Here is a 22,803-nt window from a genome sequence, read left to right on the forward strand (position 1 = left end):
CAGCCATAGTCACACAGCGCCACCTCTGCATCGGTCAGCGCCGCGCCGCACCCCCCGCCCCCCCCCATCGTAGGAGAGGTGGCGAGGCCGCGAGCCCCATGGCTCACTGTGAGGACTCAGAGGGTCGGCAGCAGCAGAGACCAGCTCTGGGCAGCAGAGCGGGACTGGTGGAAACACACAGCGTCAGCAGCTCACGAGCAGCCCGAGAGAAGGCTCAGGCTTGAAGAAGCGCCATCTGCTGTCTCCACTATGACCCTTTGCCCCCAGATGAGACAGCTAGGGGTTACCAGAGGGCCCTTATCTGGAAACATCTCTAATAAGTCAGAGCAGAACTGAACTTTCTCAGAAAAATCAGTTCACCCTCTCAGTGCCTCTACCCAATGCGCTTCTGAGCCCAGTGGTCGCTGCCACCTCTTGCGGCTCCTGGACTTCGCCCCTTGGCGCTGTGGCCCTCCCTCCTTGCCTTCAGGGCCCTCCCTGGCTCTCTCCTTCCCACCTTGCCCCTCCCCACAGGGCCCTGGTGGGAAGTGCAACCAAGATAGCCCTGAGCCGTTCTGCCACTGCGGGGGCGGGTCTCCCAATTCCAAGGGCACTGCCTGCACCCAGCTGGGTCAAGGTCCTGCTGTTCCTTCTTTCTAACCTAAGATAATGGGGTTATTCACAAGAAAGGCTCAGTCTTACCATGATCCACTACGGGCATTTCTCTCGTCACTTTGGAATCCACCCCTCACCAAACATTCAGATACTTATTGATCAAAGCAACAAAACAAGTGACAGACTGTAGAATTTTTCCATTTCTAGCTCTAATTGATTAAGCTGAGTCTCCATACCAGGAAACTGTACGTGACCTGCAGACTAGTACCTAGAATACAATCTTCCGGGGGCTTAGGGCAAGTCGATGACATTGGTGTCGTCAAGTTCAATGCCGGAATGCAGCTTGCCGTCCTTGGCGGCCGCCCAAGGCATGGATGCAGAGGTCCACTTCACTGCCCAGTCCCCCGCTTTGTTGACCAAGATGACACCACCCAAACCTTTGAGCTTTGACTTCATATAACCCAACGACATATCAGCAGCCTCTTCTAATGTCTTTCCTGGAAACAAGGAAAAGGCAAGAAATGACATGTTACTTTTGAAAGAATCTGATGGACAAATAGTTTGCAAGATGGAAAACCAAAGCGAGGTAACGGGGATCCTTGGTCCGTGATTTCTGTTGGAGTGCTCCCGAGACGGACCCGCACCGTCCAAGGCCCTCCTGGTCCCGAGATGGGGCCCTGGCACCAGCCTGGGCAGAGCTGCTTTTTCTCTGGTGCCCAAACCAAGGCCTCTTTCCCCGCCCCTGATGCGTGACAGAAAGTGTCCTTCTTACACACTCTCCTGGCCCAGATCCTAACAGCAGGTGAAACAGTGTTGACCTGAAAGCAACATCTGCAGCAAAGAAGAAAGTGTTTCAGATGCTTCTCTATCTATTTATAAACAGCATCTCTTTACCCGTCTCAACATACCCAAGTATGGGTATGGAAGACCTTGTTCAACATACCTTGCTCTATGTGGAAGAGAGTGAGTCTGGCCAGATTCACCTTCAGGATGCTTTCCCCGTGCCCCGTTGTGGAAATGGCTCCAATGTCATTGTCAGCATAACCTCCGGATCCTGCTCAGGGGAAAAGATTGGTTCTGAGTAAGAGCAAAGAAATTTGAACACATATTGCAAGTCTAATGCTACATAAATGCTAAATCCCAAGCAGTGCCAAAGTATAGACAGAGGTCCTGTGACTGCCCTGGGTGGGGGAGGGGGCGTGGGTAGAGGGGGCGGTAGGCTTGACCTTCCACAGAGCAGCTACACCAGCTCCCCTTTTGCGCCCCATCTCCCCAGTCTTCCCCAGGCTGGAACATGCACAACCGCCCCGCCCCCACCACTCACCCACTCCTGGGAATTAGCCAGAATCTGCTTCACCCCTAATGCAAAGAACCTTTTTGTCTGTAATATTTCTGTAGTAGCAGTGAGTCACTTTCATGCCATGCAAATGTAATAACTGCAAACTTAAACTCTCAGCTTTCTTGGTTTGTTCATTTGCACCCATGCCTGGAAGCGGTTTTGTGTGTTTAACCCTTTGGGACTAAGCCTGTAGACCCTGAAAAGAGCTGGAGAGAAGAAAGAGGCACTGCACAGGTAGCTTGGGGGCAACTTCAGCCTCCCCATCTCTGGCTCCCTCCCCAGGTCACCCCAAAAGTCTTGTAACCGAGGACAGAGAGAGTGCCTACGAGACATAAAGTGGCGCCGCAACTAACCCCTCCCCATCCAACTGCCGCTCCCAGAAATTCTGAAGCTGCCACCAGGAAGAGGAAAGAAATGAGAGAAGAGGAGGCAGTAAAAGCAGAGCGTGTGAACTTGACAGGAGGGAAGGGAGGGGCAGGCGCTCCCGCCCCGCCCCACCCCTCCAGGGCTACCTATGCACGGCGTGTCGCCCACGCGGCCGACCATTTTATTCACGATGCCCCCCGTTGAGGTTGCATAGGCCACGTTTCCTTTGGAGTCCAGGGCGACAGCACCCACAGTTCCCAAGTTTCTGCCAAAAACAAAGCAGACAAAAAGCGACAGGCTGAAGATAAGCAACAACGTAGCTCAGGACCCCATAAATGGCCACATTATATGCAAATAGCAAATGGGACCCACAAATGGGATGCCAACATTCCTGACTCCCAGAAATGGCAGAGCAGGCCTGTCTGCTTTTTATTCAGCAAGTCAGCGAGATTGCTAGACGTGCCTGCAGACCTCCCCTGGAAGGGGGCCTCTGGCCCCAGCACCGCCACCCTCTGGCTGTGTGCCTTTGTGAAGTTGCATTGCCTCATTTCCCCAGCCTATGAAATGGGGATAAAAGTAACTGAGTGAGTCTCAGACTCGAGTGCGCATAAAATTCCCTGGCTTCCTGGCCTGCCCCAGAGACCCTGAGTTGGTTGGCCTGGGGTGGGACGGTCTCCCGGGTGACGCAGATGCTGCCTGTCCACACCCCGCTTTGCCTGTTTCCGGGGCTAGCTGTAAAGATGAAATAAGGTAGCTTTCCCCTACCGTTTTGTTGTAGATTTTCAAGTAGAAAAGTTGAAGACATTGCATGTTAGCCATCTGCTCACTACCCGGATTCTGTAAGGAACTATATTTGAGGCACTGTTCTAAGTGCTGGGACATAGCTGTGAACTTCAGGGACAATGTCCCTTCTCCCATGGAGATGCATTTGGGGCAGAGGGGAACAGAGCAATAAAAACTCCAGGTTTTATTGAAAAGCAATAAAAACTAAGGTGACTACAGCGGCATCAGGGGAGCGTGTTGGCGGGGCAGGGCTGTTTTATAGAGGGCCTGGGCCTCTCTGGAGGAAGGACATTTCGGAGGCAGGAACGCGATTGCTCACGTCTTGGAATTTCAAGGAGGCCACTGGGGTTGGGGAGAATAAAGCAAGGGAGAGAGTGTAGCAGCCAGACCAACAAGGCTCTGAAGGGGCCAGGGTGGGGGGAAGGTAGTGGCCACGCAGCCTGGTTACCCAGCACAGTCCTGACTCGTCCTGGTGTGCTGGCTTAACAGTGCCCTTTCTCTTACAAAACTGAAATTCCAGTTTGAGCACAAGATCATATCATCATCCTACCTACGGGCCATTGTAAGGCCTTCACTGAGTGACGTGGGAAGGCTCTGGAGAGTTTGAGCCCAGACGTGTCCCAGTACAAGTTAGGTCTGAGAAGGAATCGTCCTGACCACCACGCCTACCCACAAGCGGCTGAAGGGAAAGACCCGGTACTGAGCGTGGGCAAGGCTGCGTGGGGACTGGAGCTCTCCCTCGCTACGCTGGGAAGGTAAACGGCCGCCGCCCCTTGGGAGGCCATCTGGCGGTGTCTACCAGAGCCCACTCAGCGATCGCACTCCTACATTTCTGTCCAGCAGAAGTGCGCTGCTCCCGCAGTCAATCCCCACCCTGTAGTCCATGCCCACGGGTCCTTTGTACACGCGGGACCCGGGTTGGGGACGGGGTAGGGAAGAGCAATGGGGGGAAAATTGGAACAACTGAAACAGAACAACAATAAAAAAAATATGTGCCGACATGTCTACCGAGGGTGCCAAGTGTTCACAGCAGTGCTATTTGTAATCGCGGCAACCTGAAAATCACCCCAGTGGTTCCGCGACACTAACCCACTGGGAGGGGAGGCAGTGAACGGAAGGGGGTCTGGACGGGGGGCGGGGGCTGCTACGATGCTCTGTTTCTTGCGCTGAGCACTGATTACATGCGGTGTCCACTCTGACAACTCCTCAGGGTACACATATGACTTAGGCGCTTCTGTACGTATTCTGTATTTCTACAAAAAGTTTATCTTCAAACAATTATTGTGGTGGCTGTGTGTTGACTGAGGGAGATGAGAGTGGGAACAGACGGCGGCGGTTTGTTAGGGTGGTCTCAGGGGAGGAGGAGAGAAGTGGGCTGGGCTTAGGGCACTGTGAAGGGCAAGCGGGTAGGATTTGCAGGTGCACTGCCTGTGGGAGATGTCATGAACGACTCGAAGGCTTTTGGGCTCTGGAACTGAAAGGCTGCAGGAAGCACTGGTGGAAACATAGGAGACTATTAGGAATAGGTGTTTTGTTTTGTTTTGTTGTTGGTGTTCATGGAGTGGGGGTTGCGGGGGGGATCAAAAGTTCAGTTCTGGGCGCAAGCTTGAGGCCCCTGTTAGGCAATCACATGGAGAGTCTGAATCGTCCTAGGCATAGGCTGACATTTGAGTGGCTAAAAAGAGAAACTTGGCATTTTATTTAGAAGTAAACAGGAGCCCACTCACAAAAATCAACTCCAGACAGCTAGCAACCTTCATATAAAACAGAAAACTAAATCCTTCAAGAAAATCTAGGTGGCTTTAGGTCTCAGGATGGGGGATCCTTCTAAGTTTTTAGTCTTACAAACTGTACAAGAAAAGGAAGAGCACACATTTGATTACAAAAAATTACAACTGATATATGGCCCAACAGCATCAGCAAAGTAAAAGCAAGATTAAAAGCTACAGATTTGGGAAAAATCTTAACATAGATAGGACAGCCTTAAGACTGATGAGGAGACAAAACAACTAAAGAGAAAAAGTAACCACAGGACAAAAACAAGCAAATTCATCGAAAGGAATGACCCACAACAAACGCAGACGCTCCAACTGTGAAGTCAGGGAATAGCAACTTTAAAGTGACATCATCATCCTTCCCGCGTCAGAGAGGGAAAGAGGTCATAGCAGTCGTTGGTGGCAGGCCCACCCCCAACCTTTGCCAGGGGTCAAAGCAAGAATTCAAATACAAATGGGGGCCCCCATCCGTGTTAAATATTGGGAAGTTATAAATACGTCCTAATCTTTTACTGTGATAAGTGTGTCTTAAAAAGACAGGGTCCGGCACAAATAACGCTTTTTTATTACATAAAATCTTTATTACAAAGTCATAAGCATGTAATTCTGTGACATAACAATGTCATACTCAAACACACCATATGACATTTCAGGTGAGATGTTCCCATTGCTGTCCGTCTCAGGTGAGACATTCACGTACCCTGCCAACCACACTCAACAGCGCTACTTCCGCCCGCCAGACCCTGTATTGTTAAGCTATGGTTTTCATGTGACTGAAAGCCGATAAACCACCGATGATGACTTAATTATTACTGTCTGCACCTGGACCCTTTGTTGATCAGCTGGCTGGGTGAGTGAAAAAGGACATACACACACACGCATGCGCGATGTGTAAATTGTATATTTATTCCACAAAATTCATTTTCCTTGCCTCACATCACAGAGCACTGATTATGTTCTCATAATCAACATTTCCATACAGCATGCACACTCTATACAGAAAGTACCAAATAAGACAAGTTTTCTTGAGTCAATGTAGTTCTTAGCAAGTTTTTAATTAATTTTAGTTTGGAGAAGCATCACTCTGTGGAGGCAGTAGCATCTAGAATTTTCAATGGAATTCTTGAAGTGATATTTAGATTTGGAAATGAATCCTGATTTTGACACTATCCACTCAAATGCGGTATGTGATTATGTATGATAAAGTGTTATCACAGAAGAGATTACTATTTTACTTTGATCATATGTTACAATGACTTATTGTTGTCACATTCATCACCTTTCAAGCAGTTTTTAGATCCATGTAGATGATCTTAAGTTTTTTTCAAATTTCAATGCTGGTATACTTTAAAGAAAACTGAAAGTAAGAGTATGTTGTTCGATTTTCTTCAAAACTCTCTTCAAATGATACTATACTCTGATATATTATGAAGCGAAAAATAGCCTCTATAGAAAGTGGTTTCAGGATAATTTTACATGAATCTTCTCTAAGTTAGGCCAATATTTTTGTTACTTTGTTTCAATTTCTGTATATTTTATTGGAATGTCATTCTTCCTGCATATTTCACATGCAGTTGTGGTTTTGTTTCTTTAACTTAAAAAATATATTTAGTCCGTCTGAAAATGAAATAACCAACAGATGTTTTTCAAAGCTTTTGTTAAGCTTATCAATAGAAATGAACAGTTCAAGCTAAGTAACTGGGGGTAGCATAAATTCAAAACTTCACTTTCTGTTAGAGTCCTTGATTTGTTGAGAATCTCCTGTGGTTTTGATCAATGCTTCTTATCAAAATTAAATTTACTTACTTCAACAGCACTTAGTTGGTACTCCTACCACGTGTCTGAGATTTGTTATAAAGTCAGATGTGAGTTTCACCAAACTGTTGTGTCTTTGGGCAAATTTAGGAAATCTTGTACTCGACCCTTTAATGTCCCACATTGTCATCGCTGTTGGGATCACTGAGGGCACGTCTCCTAGAAACACTCAAACTGTGAGCTGTCCATGTCACATAGATACTTCTGGATTCTGGAACAAACTTTATGCTTCTAGACCTTTTATTTATTTACTTTTTAAAAGATTTTATTTATTTATATTTAGACAGAGGGGAAGGGAAAGAGAAAGAGAGGGAAATATTAATGTTTGGTTGCCTCTTGCGCGCCCCCTACTTGGGACCCGGCCCACAACCCAGGCCTGTTCTCTGACTGGGAATCGAACCGGCAACCCTTTGGTTTGCGGGCCGGCACTCAGTCCACTGAGCCACACCAGCCAGGGATAGATCTTTTATTTACCAACCATGTTAGCTCCATTATCATAGGCTTGCCTTTGATAGTTTTTAAAATTAATTTCAGTCTAAGATAAAAAAATTTTCCCAATTCTTCTCTTCATTTGAAACGTTCATTTAGACTTGTTTTTCTTCTCTGGGCAGTGGAATGAAGCATATAATGTTAGCTGTTCAACATGTCTTCTCACCGTGGAACATCCTAGTTGGTCTGAGTATTTTAAAAATTTTACATCTCTCACTTATTACCCATTAAATTAATCTGCATTCTTTAGTTTAGATAGTAATCATTGGTTTTGTTATTATTTGTCCTAATTACATGTTTGGCATTTTATCAAATTTTGAAATAACTGTTCTTAAATCTCGAAATTTTCCTTTGTTTTTTGTAAAAAGTGTGTTGATGGAGCCACGAAAAGCATCATTAGGTGTGGCTGAGCACCGGACATATGGTATTGTTCTATCAAGGACATTACACTGATGTTTTGTACCATTTTTCCAGGATTATCAATTGTCTGTTGTTTATTCAGCCTTCTCCCCAAGTCTAGTACCTGCGCGTGTCCTTTCATGTGTGTAATTCTTTGCGATAGCAATTAAGTCTTCCTTCAGTAAAAAGTGTGATGTTGCAGGGATTTCATCTGAACTGTTCACGTTGTGGATCTGGAGAGAATAATACTAATTCTAATTACCAATTTTCATTGTTTTGATAAATAATTAAATCTTCACTGAACAAAGAATTTGTAGTATCCTGTTTGTAAATTTCATGTGGGTCATCCTGGAAGAAGAGTGCTTACTTTTACTGTTTTGTTTCTAAAAATGCAAACAGACTGCCTCTTGAGGATTTTTTACTTCTTTTTTCTTTTGAGGTTTTCTTTTGTGAGCTCCACTGTAGTAGTCTTTTTCTGTTAAGTTCTTGAGACTTATTCTCATTTTCAATCATCTAGGGATTAAAAAGTGAAATGTAATTATATTGAATGGGTAAAATGAGAATATATTTTCATAAAAAATAAAGAGCAAGAAAATTGAAAAAAATAAAATTTGCACATATAACTTTAAAAAGTTAGCTTTCCCCTAAAATATACAGAATTATTTATTAATGTTAGTCAAACCATGAACTACAGTAACATTTAACATCAAAATTATTTAAAAGTTGAAGATTTTAACATTATCCTTTTGGACATTTAACTGAATCTCTTAAATATTTTATAAGAATAAAACCATTCCTAACTCTGATATTCAGGGCCCGTTTAGCTGCCGACGTAAAGGGCGGGTTCTCCCCGCAGGCTGCCAGGCCCGCACTGTGCAACCAGTGGGCACCCGCTGCGTGGGGTGTGGAGCCCTGGACACAGGGCCCATCCAGAGGGAGACCCGCTGTATGCGTGCAGTTCACGCCAGATTTTGAAGATTTAGAATGAAAGAAGTATATAAACTATCTTGAATAATTTCTTAGATTGATTACATGTTGAGATACTACTTTGGACATAATGGTTTAAATGCAATATTAATTTCACCTCTTTCTTTTTACTTTTTAAAAACATGGTGCTCATATTTCTCTTGGACAGCACTGGTGTAGACCTGCATACATATACAAGTGTCAGAGTGATAGGAATCAGCTCTTACGTGCAAGTCTTACAGACATTGTCCTAACCTATGAACACCCCAGAACCACAAGTTTAAACATGGAGAAAGGGAAGAAAAGGGACCTTTGGCACTACTGAGAAACAATACTTTGTTATACAAGAATTTATTTGACAAGTTATTGATTTGCCTTTCTCTCTTACCTAAGTCCTGCTCTTCGATTCTTCCCCGCGCTCCAAAGCCGTATCCCTTCCTGATGTCAGCAGTGGCACACTCTACAAAGCTTGAGACTCAGGGGGCCTTTGCTTCAGGGACATAGAGCAAGAGATGTACAGAGGCATTTCCCTGGGGGCTGAATGCTGTGAGTCACAAGAGTGGATGATGAGGTAGGTGATGCTGTGCCGGAGCTGAGTGACAGAGGTCCCCCAGTACCTGTAATAAACCAACTCTTTTGCGTAGTTGAGATGTAAGGGTCCTCCAAAATGCAGGGCCCAGGGCGGATGCCCTTCTTGCTTTTATCTAAGAGCAATATGGGCTGGTGGAGATGTGTGCTGTTGCAAAATTTTTGGAAGACAATGTGGCAACATCTATGAAAATGTACATGAACCATTGATAAAGTAACCCCGTTCCCGTGAATCTGGCCTATAGATACAATAGCACACTTGGTAAGATTATCAATAGCTACCAACAGACGGACAATCTTGGAAAACATATTCTTAACCTGGGAAACTTTTTCCTAATATGCCTGCCTGGTCTCTCAACCTCAGATCTATTTAATTAGATTTTTCAGGGAAAGGGCCCGAATATGTTTATTTTGAAAAAGCTCCTTAGGTGATACTGAAGTACATCTTTGGTTAAATAGTACAAAAAAAAAAAAAAAAAAAAGCAAAGGTAATAGATTATATTCCATTAAAACTCCCAGGCCATATTCAAATTATATTTTTCAAATTTTGTTTTAAATAAGGGGAGTTTTATTTGGGATTTTGAACTCTGTAACACAGAAAATCATAGTTCAGAATGTATGATTAATTTGAACTTCTAAGAGTGGTACTGATTTCTCTCCTGAAGTCTAAGAAAGATGACAGAGAACCTGTTTAGTCTACTTAAGGTAACAAATCGGTCAAGAAGCAATCAGAGTTAATACATTAACACAAGGCGTTCTATTAAATCACATTGGAGAAGGAACTCTGTTGGCCTAGTTTGAGTTACTATTCACAGGAGTAATAAATGAGGTTAAATTTAAGAATCAAAAGAGCAGTTTCCCCATTACTCAGTGTGCATTATTTTGTTCCAAAACAAACTACCACATGATCTATGACTTACTTAAGGAATATAAATAATCAAACATTTGTCAAACTTTCACACTTGAATAACTCCCCAAGTGTGAGCCGCAGGTGGTACTTACTTTTGCTGGTCTGGTTTCTGAGCATCTTTCTCCTGCTTCTCTTTTTCTAGGCGTTTGACGTTTCTCTCTGTTACCAGCTGCTCCCCAGGAACTGTTGGCATCCCCATGGCGGCTGCGAATTCTGCTGCACCCTGGCCAGTCAGGAAGCAGTGAGGTGTCTTGAACCAGAAAAAAGTAGAACAACGGTTAGTTGTTGAAAAAGTTAAATTTCTAAAAAATATTTTATTTATTTTTAGAGAGAGGGGAGGGGAGGGGGAGAGGGAGAGAAACATCACTATGAGAGGGAAACAGCAATCATTTGCCTCTTTCTCACCCCCAACTGGGGGACTGGACCGCAACCCAGACATGTGCCCTGACCCAGAATTGAACCAGTGACCTTTCGGTTTGTGGAACGATGTCTAAGTCAGGGCAAGTTAAGACCCTTTTAACTGTTCCTACTGTGTGGAAATAATTGCTCCTCTCAGAGTACAAAGCCTCAAACATGCAAATTTCAGTTGCTTACTTTTTTGAATGTTGAAAAGAGCCTGGCTCTGAGTTTTGTATTTAAAGAAAACCCCCCCAAATGATGGTATATTGCTAAGAATGTGACATATATGACCTTAAATTTGGAGAACTTAACCCATTTTTATTTAACACATGCTCTTAAACAGTTGGTCTGTTCAGTATGTATGTGTTGTTATATGTGTTGAGAGGTGGCTGAACACAGGAAGGAACATGAAAACAAAGAAATCACTGGTCAAGTGACTACTACTCAAATTACATGGTCCACAGGGTCAGAATCCTGGCTTATTTGAGAAACTTAACCTTACTTCTTTTATATAATTTTAGAACAGTGACCTCAAGTATTTCCCTATAGTCAGACCCCTTTCAGTCACCGGAGTACAGAAGTGACAATGCCTTAGGAAAGGATGTGTTGGTCACGCATACCTTTTCCATAACAAGCCGTGCGAGTTTGATGGGGTTCGCGATACATCGGACTGCGGACACGGCGCCTGAAGACAGGCCTTCCCCACTCATGATGCTGGCATCCATTTCAACCTCACCATTCACATTCAAGACGGAGCCACAACCTAAACCCCAAAAGAGGGTAAAAGCAAGGATTTAGAAATGAGTTGCCTCTAAACTGCCTACCTTAATTCATCCCCCGTTGCATCGCCAGAGGAAACAAAAATCTGACTTGGTACCCCATGACCTGCAAACTTGATAGCACGAAGGCTTCCTGACCCAACTGACTTACTTTTCCAGCTTCGCCTCCCCTCCTAGACCACATGTTACTGGAATACTGGGTTTCCCTGAACGTATCATAAGCTCTCATTACTCTGTGCCCTGGGCAATGCTGTTCTCTTCACTACCAGAGTCCTTCCTGCCTCGGTTAACGCCTATGCGTCTAGATGTTCTTAACCTCTTTGTTACTGTTTCCTCATCTGTAAAAATGGAATAAGAACAAAGCTCAAGAATATTTATTTATTTACTTATTTATATTATTATTTTTTAATCCTCACCCAAGGATATGTTTTTACTGACTTTAGAGAGAAAGAAAAGGAGGTAGAAAGAGAGAAAGAGAAACACTGATGGGGGAGAGGAACATTGATTGGCTGCCTCTCGCATGTGCCCCAACCAGGGACGGAACCCACAACCCATGCATATGCCCTGAACTGGAATGGAACCTGCAACCTTTCAGTTCATGGGAGGATGCTCCAACCAGCTGAGCCACGCTGGCCAGGATTGTTCATTGATTTTAGAGACAGAGGAAGGGGTGGCAGGGGAGGGAGGTGGGGAGGAGGGAGAGAGAGAGAGAGAAAGAAAGAGAGAGAGAGAGAAAAATCGATATGAGAGAGAAATATCAATTGATTGCCTCCTGTATGCGCCCTAACCAAGGAGTGAACTCGCAACCTTTTGGGGTACAGGATGACGCTCAACCAACTGAGCTACCTGGTCAGGGCAAGAGTATTCAAGGGATTATGATAATATCCAGTTCCTAACAAGGTAAATTCAGTGCTTGGTATCCAGTAAGAAATTACCAGGCACACAAAGACACTGGAAAATATGACCCACAATAAGAAGGGGGAAAAAAAAAATCAATCAACGGTAACAGATCCAGAAATGACACAGATGATAAGAATTAGTAGACAAGGAAGTTAAAACAGCTGTTGTAACTATTATTCTGTATGTACCAGAACATGGAGAAAAATTTCAAAAGGATTCAAACAGAACTTCTTGAAATAAAAAAAAAAAAGTCTGAAACAAAAAATACTGGATAGGATTAATACTAAATTAGGGCTGTAAGATAGTTAGGAGAACTGAGTTAAATTGTTGGACACCTAGCTGGTGTCTGAGAGTGGTGTGGTGCTCTGGGGACACCCATACACACTGGAACAAGTTGCAGAATCTTAGGAGAAAGGGCAATCAAATGAAGCAAAAACAAGTCTTTTCAATGAACGGTGCTGGAACAATTGGACATCCACATGCAAAACAAAACAAAACAAATCTAGATACTCTTCAGAAAAATGAACTAAAAATGGATCACAGACATAAATGTAAAATGCAAAACTATAAAATTCCTAGAACATAACATAGGAGAAAATATATATAACCCTGGGTTTGGCTTTTCAGGGTCACCACCAAAGGGTTGACCCTGAAAAAACAAATTAAGACGGACTTCATTACAATGAAGAGTTCTGCCCCGTGAAAGACACTGTCAGGAGAATGAAAAGACAACGATAAACTGGGAGAAAGTTTGTGTGTAGAAGACGTATCTCATAAAGGACTGTTACCCAAATATACAGAAAACTTAAAACTCAACAATAATGAAACAACTTGATTAAAAAATGAGTCAAAGGCCTTAACAAAAAAGAAGATATATGCAAATAAGCATATATGACAAATAAACATATAAAAAATAAACTATTTTCATATACTAGCAATGAACAACAGGTGACTGAAATTTTAAAAAGTAGTATTTACAATACCACCAAAATACATGAAGTAATTAGGTACAAATATAACAAAATATAACATATGAATGCTGAAAACCACAAAACACTGAGAAAAGAAATTAAAGATCCAAGTATGTGTAAGTATATACTGTGTTCATGAATTAGAAAGCTCAGTATTGACTCTAATCCTCTTCAAACTGATCTATAGATTCAATACACCCCTAATCAGAATCCTAGTAGAATTTTTTCTGGTAGAAATTGACAAGGTAAGTCTCAAATTTGTGGAAAAGGCAGAGACTAGATAATAGCCAAAACAATCATGAAAAACAATAGAGTTGGCAGACTCTTACTATCTAATTTCAAGATAACATAAAAGTACAGTAATCAAGACAGTGTGGTATTGGTGAAAGAATACATATATAGATCAATGGAACAAAACAGACTCCAGAAATAGAGTCATGCATATAAAGTCAAATGATTTTTCACAAGGGTGAAAGGGCAAGACAACGGAGAAAATATTGCCTTTTTGGCAAAGGGTGCTGGGGACAATTAAGCAGGAAATGGACCTTGATACATACCTTGCACCACACACAAAAATTTATTAAAAATGACTTTATCACACTCGTGGAACTGTACACTGAAAAAGGGGGACATTTTACTGTATGTAAAAATGATGCTAAAAGAAGCCCATTAAAATTTATGGTATTAGGTTAGTGGATTCTAAACCTGGTACTTCAGAGAGGGTGGATAAATAAAAGTCCTGTTATCACAAAGACTCTGATAGCTAATAATATTGAATTCTAGGGAGAATAAATTAACTAGTTAAAATTCTGTATTAAGTACTGCTCAACTCCAGTGAAAGCAAATGGTCATTATCTGGTTGCCAACCGAAGGCTTTACAGAATATTTCTATCACTCTAACTAAAAGTTCATTTTTTTCCAGTGTTGGTTTCTAATAAATAAACTAATTTTAAGAAACTAGGTATTATGGCATAAGCTTTAAACCTAACGTGAAATCCATATTGAAATGTGAACACAGTGTAAACAAAGACAATGTTTTTATAAGCATTCAGATAAACTGTGTTACTGGGCAAATTACTGCTGCCTAACGCAGCCACTAGCCAGAGTCAGTTTTTGTATGAAGTTCCTAAACAGTTATTCTAAAGGGTTATAGGGGAGGCGACCAGAAATACTGTTTGCTTGTATTGGCCTCAGCTGGGAAGAGCAAACAAAGCAGAGCTCCAGGCGGACAGTGGCCGTTACAAGTCCTACCTTCCTCCTGCCCCCACCTTTGATTTCCTCCTTTTCAGCCCTACTCTCTCCTCTCTCCACATGCTGAACAGCAACGCCTGGGGAGCCAGAAAGGAGGTTCTCAGAAGGCAGGCCCTGGCTCCTCCAGTTCCCTAATCCACACGTCCCTAATCCACAGAGAAGACTGATCCTGTTAGAGGAGGTGGGAGACCAGAACCACCTGGGCCAAATCAAGGTCCTTTGTGAATAAGTGAAGGTTTGTCACCAAGGGGGCCAGGCCTCACAGGCATTGAATTTAACAAGTGTCCCACTGAAGCAGCAGGCGGCGCCTCCTGCTGGCAAGGGGGAGCATCTAATAACCTTTGACTCAACAAACAGCCACCAAAATGCAGTTAGGCAGCATTCCAGTGTCAGGCTGATTTACGAAATTGTGCGTAAGTGTTAAGGAGTGCTTAGCAAAGGCAAGGGGACAGAATAAACACTCAGTAAATAGGTGATAGCTAATTGGTTAAGATTTCCTGAAGTTCTTTTCCTTAACCGATGTCTGGTAGGTGTCTTAATTCCAAGAAGTACCTTAATCCCTACATCCTAGGTTTTCCATTTTAAAGTAAAGAGGAAATGAGTGTCTTCCAGCAAGTTACTTAACCTTTTTGTGCCTTAGTTTTCTCATCTGAGAAATAAGCATAATAATTACACCTATGTCATAAAACTATGGTACAGATTCAATGAGTTAGTCATGCAAATTTCTTAGACCATTGTTTGGTACGTAATAGGCACTCATAGTAGTTATGATTATTATTACTCTGATGAGTTGAGTGAAAGAAGCCAAATACAAAAGAATACATTCTGCGTAATCACATTTACATGAAACGCTAGAGAACAAAAATTAAACTAGAGTGAAAGAAGCAGGTCTGTGGGTGTCTGGTGCCGGGGATGAGAGAGATTAACTGCCAAGCAGCACAAAGTGACTTTTGGGGGTGATGGAAATGTTTTAAATCTTCTTTGTCATGTGGTTACACAGGTGTATCATACATTTTTCAAAACTTAAAATGGGCACAGCATAGGGAATGTAGTCTACCCCCAAAACCCCACAAAAGGAGGTAATAAAAAAGCCTCTGGGGATGTGAATTCTAGGAAACAGGTTAAAGGAAAAAAAAAAAAAGGGTGGAAAGGTTTAAAAATTCTTAAAGCAACTCAGTCCACAGGTAATGAGAAAAATTAAACCTCTTAAGCATATTAACTTCTACCACAAAGCTGATGGGATTCGTTGATGCTTTAGAAAGGTTTTAGTTATTCTGGGGAAGAAGCTTAACCTGAGTAGTTGCACTGCAAATTTACCTGCGTTGAACTCGGGATCATTTTCCAGGACGATCACTGCTCCTTCCACAGCGTCAACTGCGCTCCCTCCCTCCTTTAGGATGTTGTACCCGGTGGTGGCGGCTTGGATGATCCCCAAGCGCACCCGCTCTTTGCGGTCCTTGGAGATACTGCTCGCTCCGCCACCGTGGACCACGACAACGGAATTCATGGCGACGGACCCTAGCGATCAGGAGGAGGAAAACGTCCTTTCAAAAGGCGCAGGAAAACCGCACGGGGTACAATTTCCTTGGGAGATTCCGTTGGGGACAAGGTCCGGTTTCTACTCCGGGAAGAAGGCAGGGTTTACAGCTCAGGCAATTTCTTTCTTAAAAAAAAAAAAAAATTATTGTTGACACTATTACAGGAGTCCCCCATTTCCTCCCCTTTGCCCACCTCCGCGCAGCCTTCGCCCCCCTCCCCTGGCCTTCACCGCCCTATTGCCCGTGTCCGTGGGTCATGCTAATCTCTTCTTTTATCCAGTCCCCTCCTACCCCCTGGAGTTTCTCAGTCTGTTGCATGGAACTGCCTTTTAACCCAGTGATTCCACTTCTGGGGATATACCCCAAGAATGCCCAAACACCAATCGGAAAGAACATAGGCATCCCTATGCTCACAGCAGTGTTATTTACCATGGCCAAGATGTGTAAGCTATCCAAGTGCCTATCAGTAGATGAGTGGATTAAAAAAAAAAGCTGTGGTCACTTACATAATGTAATACCACTCTGCTGTACAAAAGGAGGAACTCTTACCCTTTGTGACAGCATGGGTGAACCTGGAGATTATTATGTTAAGCAAAATGAGCCAGTCAGAGAAAGACAAATATTATATGGTCTCACTTATATGTGGAATCGGGCAACTTCTGGAAACTAAGAGCGTAGGTGGGAAAAGAGGCGGCTAGGATTGAACTCCGCAGGAAAAGCCTAGAGCGTCTCCTGGCCTCCTGTGTTCCCCAGGCCGCCCAGGCCTGTGGCATCTGCTGGCCTCTGTTTCCCCGGGGCACCGCAGCCCCTGACCCGCGCTGGGCCACCGGCCCGGGGGGTGCGGGGATGGCGCCACGGGCTCCACGTCGGGTCCCGGTTTCACAGGCATGGACTTCCGGGGCCACCCTAGGCGCCGAGGTCCTGCCCGTTCCCCTCCAGCCGTAGCTCCCGGGCATTCCTTAGCCTTCATATCCCATCAGTGCTATCTCATCGGCGTTCCCCCGCCTCGAACCGTCCGCTCCAGGGAGGGTGCTTCCCCGGTCTCGGGCTGCTCCTACGGCAGGGCCACAGACTAACCGAGGGCGCCGGGACTTCAGGGTGGGTGGGGTCGCCCCGTCGGCCTCGGAACCTGTACCGTCCAGGCCCTTCGCGAGGCGGGTCTGAAAACCGCTGGGCTCGCAACTGCCCTGCAGGCAACCGCACCGCGCCTGCGCACGAGGGCGGGGCGTACCGCGCAGAATTACCGTAAATTCCGAATGCGGCGGTGGCCCAAAGTCTCGCGTTTCTGCCGGTCTCCCCTTGGGCTGGACCCGAGCGGTCTGGCTCCCAGATCAGGGACGGCGCAGTCCCTTCACCTAGCAGAGCTTCCTGATGGGATGCCGGGCACCTCCACCTTTTTCTCCTGCTTCTTATAAGGCTGGAGATGCTTGAAAGAACCTGTCGTGTCAATCAATGGTCTGGCACCAGTTCAAGGGCAAGGGGAAATTCCCAATTTTGTGGTTCCTTGAAGGTTTTGAAATAGAAAATGTGAACCCTGAGGAAAAGGACACCTACTAAGAAGGGCTCCTGGTGGTTAACTGGGCTCAAATTTAAAAAAACAGAGCCTAGCAGCCATTTCTACACAGGGCCTTTCAGGTACAGTGCCCTTGAGGGAGAAGCCTGCTCTGAACTGCCTGCTTGTGCTGTGTTCCTGCCGGGTGAGCCGGCCCTTCTGCAGGAGGCCCTGGAACCCTGTTTCAGCCCATGGGACTGAGGCCTTCCCCATCCAATCGGAGCTGCGCAGCTCCCACCAACCAGAGTGGCTCTGCTCTGATCAACCGGGAGAGCATCTTTCGGGCCAAACGGTGAGGATTTGGAGTCCTCATTTGCATGAGAATGGACCCTTCAGGGATAGGGGTAGAGACTTGGTCTTTTTTTTGGTATTTTTTTCTCCTATTACCTTTTAGTCCCCTTATCCGCCCCCCCGCCCCCCGCAAACCCCGCCGCCGCCCGTCCTCCCCCAGGGGCTTGGGTCTGTATAAGCCAGCTCTCTCCTCTGGCTCTGAGAGTGCCGTTTCCTTTTCTGCTGAAGACTGTCCCTCCCTGACTGAGCTAAAACATGGGAGGTGTCTGCCAGAGCAGAACAAACCAGCGCAGGCTAGAGCAGTCCAAAGCTTAGGGGGAGCACACCGCGGCAGCTCAAAGCAGACTGGGGAGAAGCAGAGCAGGGCAGACCAGCCAGGGCGAGGGGAGGCCTAGCCTAGCCCGTAACCAAGCCTAGCCTAGCTTAAGTTCCTGCCATCTGAGCCTCCCCTGCCTCCCCTTTTTAAAAAATTTTATTTCTTTTTAGAGAGAGGAAAGGAGGGAGAAAGAGGGAGAGAAACATCAATGTGTGGTTGCCTCTCCAGCGCCCCCTGCCGGGGACCTGGACTGCCGGCGGCCCTTTGGTTCGCTGGCCTGTATTGAATCCACTGAGCCACAACCAGCCAGGGCTGAGCCAGCGCTTACAACGGATTTCCTGGAGTCCTGTTTCAACCAATAGGCCTAGCGACGGGCCTGGCCGTGGGGCTGCCTCAGAGTTGCGCTGTTCCGCAGATGAGCTGTTTCACATCAGTGCTATATCACAGCTGAGCTACTTTGCACAGAATAAAGTTTCCTTCTTCACCGCACCCCACATTGGATACTCCTCTTGGGTTTGAGTTTGGTGCCAATAACCATCAGCTGACAAATTTGAAAAGCAAAGCTGCAGCACTAAAATCCTCCTTTTGTCGGAGGTGTATCACAGGTTTCCTAGTTACTCCTTTAAATTCACATCTCTTCCTTCTATTGTCTCTCCCCTTAGCCTTTTGTGAAGAACAGAAGGATAAAGTCTCTAATTGGTTTGGTTCTGTGCCTGCGGCTCAGTGAAGAGTCAGAAACCCCCAGCTTACTCCCTTCTGTGGACCCCAGGATCCCAGCTCTAAATTCTTCATTCACAAGGGCCAGTTATTTTTTTGTTGACCCTTTTCTTTCCTGTCCCAGAGCATTCCTGTAAGGCCTTATCCTTAGATGAATGGATGCGTCACCTGTATCCTCCACGCTCCCAGGCTGAGGCAGATTCCCATTACCACAGCGTCCTTCTAACAGTCCTTCCAGTAGAAGGAGTTTACAGTTCTATCCTGAGACAACTAACTAAGATTCTAGGTTAGTAGCATGAACCAAAGGATACATTATTCTATTATATAAAGTAGGCTTTTGAAATATAATTTATTTTCATCATTAATTTACTTTAAACTTTTTATTGGTTGGATGAGCCAATGTCAAAAGGTAAACTTTCACTATGTCCAACAAATACCACTCCCCCTGCCTGCTTCTCTCCAATTTAAGATATTCACTACATGAGCTGATTCCCTCTTTAGAGATGGAATATACAAAGGAACAATGACCAGACCTTATATAAAAATAGAACTCTAAACCACAACTTCTGTAGCAACCAGTCCATGAAATCAAGTTTGTTGTGGGGACTCAATGAGCAAATGTATGTAAAGTCCTTAGCAACAACTTGGTACATAGTAAATGCTTAATACAGAGTTGCTATTGTTATGCTATTATTATATTTATTATTCCCTCCCACTCCCCCCAGGGGAGAGGAATAACTGGCTTCCTCTCTCTCATCCTTAGGGGTTACTCTGTGCAGAAATTTGAGAACTGCTGTAGAAGAAATGCCTGCACAAGGTGCAGCATCTCTTCTTGGCTGTACCAAAAGGAACTTGCTGCTGTCAAAGATTAAGAACAAAAAGTTTTCTTGTAAATTACAGCAGTCTCTGCCCTGGCTGGTGTTGCTCAGTGGTTCGAGCACCAGCCTACAAACCGAAAGGTTCGATTCCCAGTCGAGGCACATGCCCGGGTTATGGGCCCAGTCGCCAGTTGGGGGCATGCAAGAGGCAACCAATCAATGTCTCTCTCTCTCTCACACATCAATGTTTCTCTCCCTCTCTTTCTCCCTCCCTTCCCCTCTCTCTAAAAATAAGTAAATAAAATCTTCTAAAAAATTTAAAAAAATAAAAAAATAAAAATTACATCAGATTCAAAGTCACCCCTATAGCAAAGTCACTCTCAGACACTCCCATTCTGACTCTCTGGTCCTTAGAAGAAAGAAAGGGGTGAGGTTGTCACTAGCACCCCAGGGCTGCTCCATGGAGAGACATGGGTGGGCAGGTGATAAAGCAGAGCCCGAGGTAAAGGTGTGGCCCGCTGCTCTGGTTTCCAAGGTCCCTTTTGCACAAGTCCTTTCCTCAAGTAGGAACTTGTATTTATGGAATGTGGAAATAATTGAAGACCACCCTAATGAGAACAAGAAAAGGCCATTTAATTCAGAGCTTGCCTTAGTCAGGAATCAGCCACTGTTACTTGTGTTTGGCAGAGGCTCAGAGATGGGCAGGGGGAAGCCTTCAAGAGGAGAAGGGGGAGGGCTCCACTGTGCTCTCCTTGGAAGTCATTGGCTTGGGAAACGAGAGGTGGGCTAAGTAGAAGTGACTGCTTAGGGGCACATATTTGGCCTTCTTCAGTTAATCCTCAGTTGGGAGTGGGGACAAAAATTAGGGAAGCTGGCACTTACTGACCATTTCCATCCCTTTTTCCCCTTTCTAACCTGTTTATGGGCTTAATTCCATAGCTATAGGCATGGACACATAAACTTGACCTGGCCAACCATGATATTTCACCTTGTTACTTGTTTGGTGACAGTAATTGGTTGAAGAGGTGGCACGTGACCCAAGCAGGTTCAATTATACAACTTCTTCAGAGTTCAAGTTTAGACATTAGAAGCAAGAAGTATTGTCTATTGCAGCTGCTAAATAGAGAGACTGTTGATTTGGGGCTGTTGGAGATCATCTTTCCCACCATGTAGGGAGAGAGTCTGACTGAAGAATGAAGCAATGTAGTAGAGAATTAATGTTTCCCAAGGAAAGATTGGTACCCCTGGCTGGTGTGGCTCAGTGGATTGAGAGCCAGCCCGCGAACCAAAAGGTCACTGGTTCGATTCTCAGTCAGGGCACATGACTTTTGTTTCAGGCCAGGTCCCCGGTTGGGGGTGCGTGTGAGGCAACTGATTGATGTATCTTTTGCACATCCATGTTTCTCTCCTTCTCTTCCACCCTCTCTCTAAAAATAAATAAAACCTTTAAAGAGAAAGAAAGGAGGATATGGCCTTTGTTCTTTGTTCCTGTGAGATCATTGCTGAGCAATAACTTCTGTGGTTTTTCTGAGAGAAAAGCTTTATTGACCCATATACAAGTCAGAAAGAGGTCTGGATCCTTGGGCCTGGGGCCTGCAGTCTGAGCTATCAGCAGTAGGACCAGGTGGAGAAGACAGACATGTCTGCAGTCCTGGCCTGACAGGGCTCCTTTATACAATGAGTTTGGGGAAGAAAGATGTAAGTTCTTTTGAAATAATTTTTTAAAAGTATATTTTATTGATTATCCTATTACAGTTGTCCCATTTTTTTCTCCCCTTTCTCTCCACTCTGAACCTTCCTTGCACCAGCTTTCCCCCCCACCCCCCGCCCCTTAGTTCATGTCCATGGGTTGTACATATAAATCCTTTGGTTTCTCCATTTCCTATACGATTCTTAACCTCCCCCTGCCTATTTTGTATCTACCATTTATGCTTATTTCCTGTAACTTTTCTCCCATTCTTCCCCCTCCACCACCCCGCTGATAACCCTCCATACGATCTCCATTTCTGTGATTCTGTTCCTGTTCTAGTTGTTTCCTTAGTTTGTTTTGTTTTTGTTTTTTTAGATTCCATTTTTGATATCTGTTTGTTGTCATTTTACTGTTCATATTTTTTATCATTGTCTTTTTCTGAGATAAGTCCCTTTAACATTTCATATAATAAGGACTTGGTGATGATGAACTCCTTTAACTTCACTTGTCTGGGAAGCACTTCATCTGCCCTTCCATTCTAAATGAGAGCTTTGCTGGATAGAGTCATCTTGGATGGAGGTCCTTGGCTTTCATGGCTTTGAATACTTCTTTCCAGCCCCTTCTTGCTTGTGAGGTTTCTTTTGAGAGATCAGCTGACAGTCTTATGGGAACTCCTCTGTAGGTAAGCCTCTCCTTTTCTCTTGCTGCTTTTAAGATGCTCTCCTTATCTTTGATCTTGGGTAATGTAATTATGATGTGCCTTGGTGTTGCTTCCTTGGGCCCAGCTTCTTGGGGACTCTTTGAGCTTCCTGGACTTCCTGGAAGCCTATTTCCTTTGCCAGATTGGGGAAGTTCTCCTTCATTATTTTTTTCAAATAAGGTTTCAATTTCTTGCTCTTCCTCTTCTCCTTCTGGCACCCCTATTATTCGGATGCTGGAATATTTAAAGTTGTCCCAGAGGTTCCTAAGCCTCTCCTCATTTTTTTTGATTCTTGTTTTTTCATTCTGTTCTGGTTGAAAGTTTTTTCTCCCTTCTGCTCTAAATCGTTGATTTGAGTCCCAGTTTCCTTCCCTTCACTATTAGTTTCTTGTATATTTTTCTTTATTTCACTTTGCAGAGCCTTCACTTTTTCCCCTATTTTGCGACCATACTCAACCATTTCTGTGAGCATCCAGATTACCAGTGTTTTGAACTTTGTATATGATAGATTGGCTATTTCTTCAATTGATCTGTTCTTTCATTTGAGCCATATTTATTTTGTCTTGGCACACCTGTTACATTGTAAGAGGCAGAACCTTAGGTATTTGTCAGGGTGGGGCAACCCAGGTTGCTGTGTTGTGGTGCTGTCTGTGGGGGAGGGGTCCGAGAGGGAACAATGCCACCTGCTCAGCTCTCACCCCACTTTTAGTCAATTCCCCTGCTACCCACAAGCAAATTGGGCCCTTCTGGTGCTGATTCCCAGGTGGGTGGATTTCTGTGCATTCTAGGACCTCATGGGTCTCTCTAATGAACTCTCTTGTGAGGCTGGGAGTTTCTCCTGCTGCTGAAACCACCAC

General features: G+C 44.6%; 1 protein-coding gene across 2 annotated transcripts; it reads right to left on the reverse strand.

Moving 5' to 3' along the window:
• Window positions 1–783: 783 nt before the first annotated feature.
• Window positions 784–17,060, reverse strand: ASRGL1 (asparaginase and isoaspartyl peptidase 1). 2 transcript variants are annotated; one of them, XM_054571038.1, is made up of 7 exons: window positions 16,940–17,060; window positions 15,642–15,987; window positions 11,044–11,186; window positions 10,117–10,274; window positions 2,446–2,564; window positions 1,538–1,648; window positions 784–1,091 (listed from the first exon to the last, which is right to left on the reverse strand). In XM_054571038.1, the coding sequence occupies exons 2-7, from the start codon at window positions 15,829–15,831 to the stop codon at window positions 886–888; spliced, it is 927 nt and encodes a 308-aa protein (XP_054427013.1). In that variant the 5' UTR covers window positions 15,832–15,987; window positions 16,940–17,060; the 3' UTR covers window positions 784–885. The 2 variants fall into 2 exon arrangements, with proteins under 2 accessions (XP_054427013.1, XP_054427012.1); XM_054571037.1 differs by having other exon boundaries at window positions 15,642–15,983; window positions 16,940–17,048.
• Between the last annotated feature and the right edge of the window lie 5,743 nt (window positions 17,061–22,803).

The sequence above is a fragment of the Pteronotus mesoamericanus genome, unplaced genomic scaffold (genome assembly GCF_021234165.1).
Source record: "Pteronotus mesoamericanus isolate MK-2021 breed Mesoamerican mustached bat unplaced genomic scaffold, CSHL_Meso_final contig_214, whole genome shotgun sequence".
Classification (NCBI taxonomy): domain Eukaryota; kingdom Metazoa; phylum Chordata; class Mammalia; order Chiroptera; family Mormoopidae; genus Pteronotus; species Pteronotus mesoamericanus.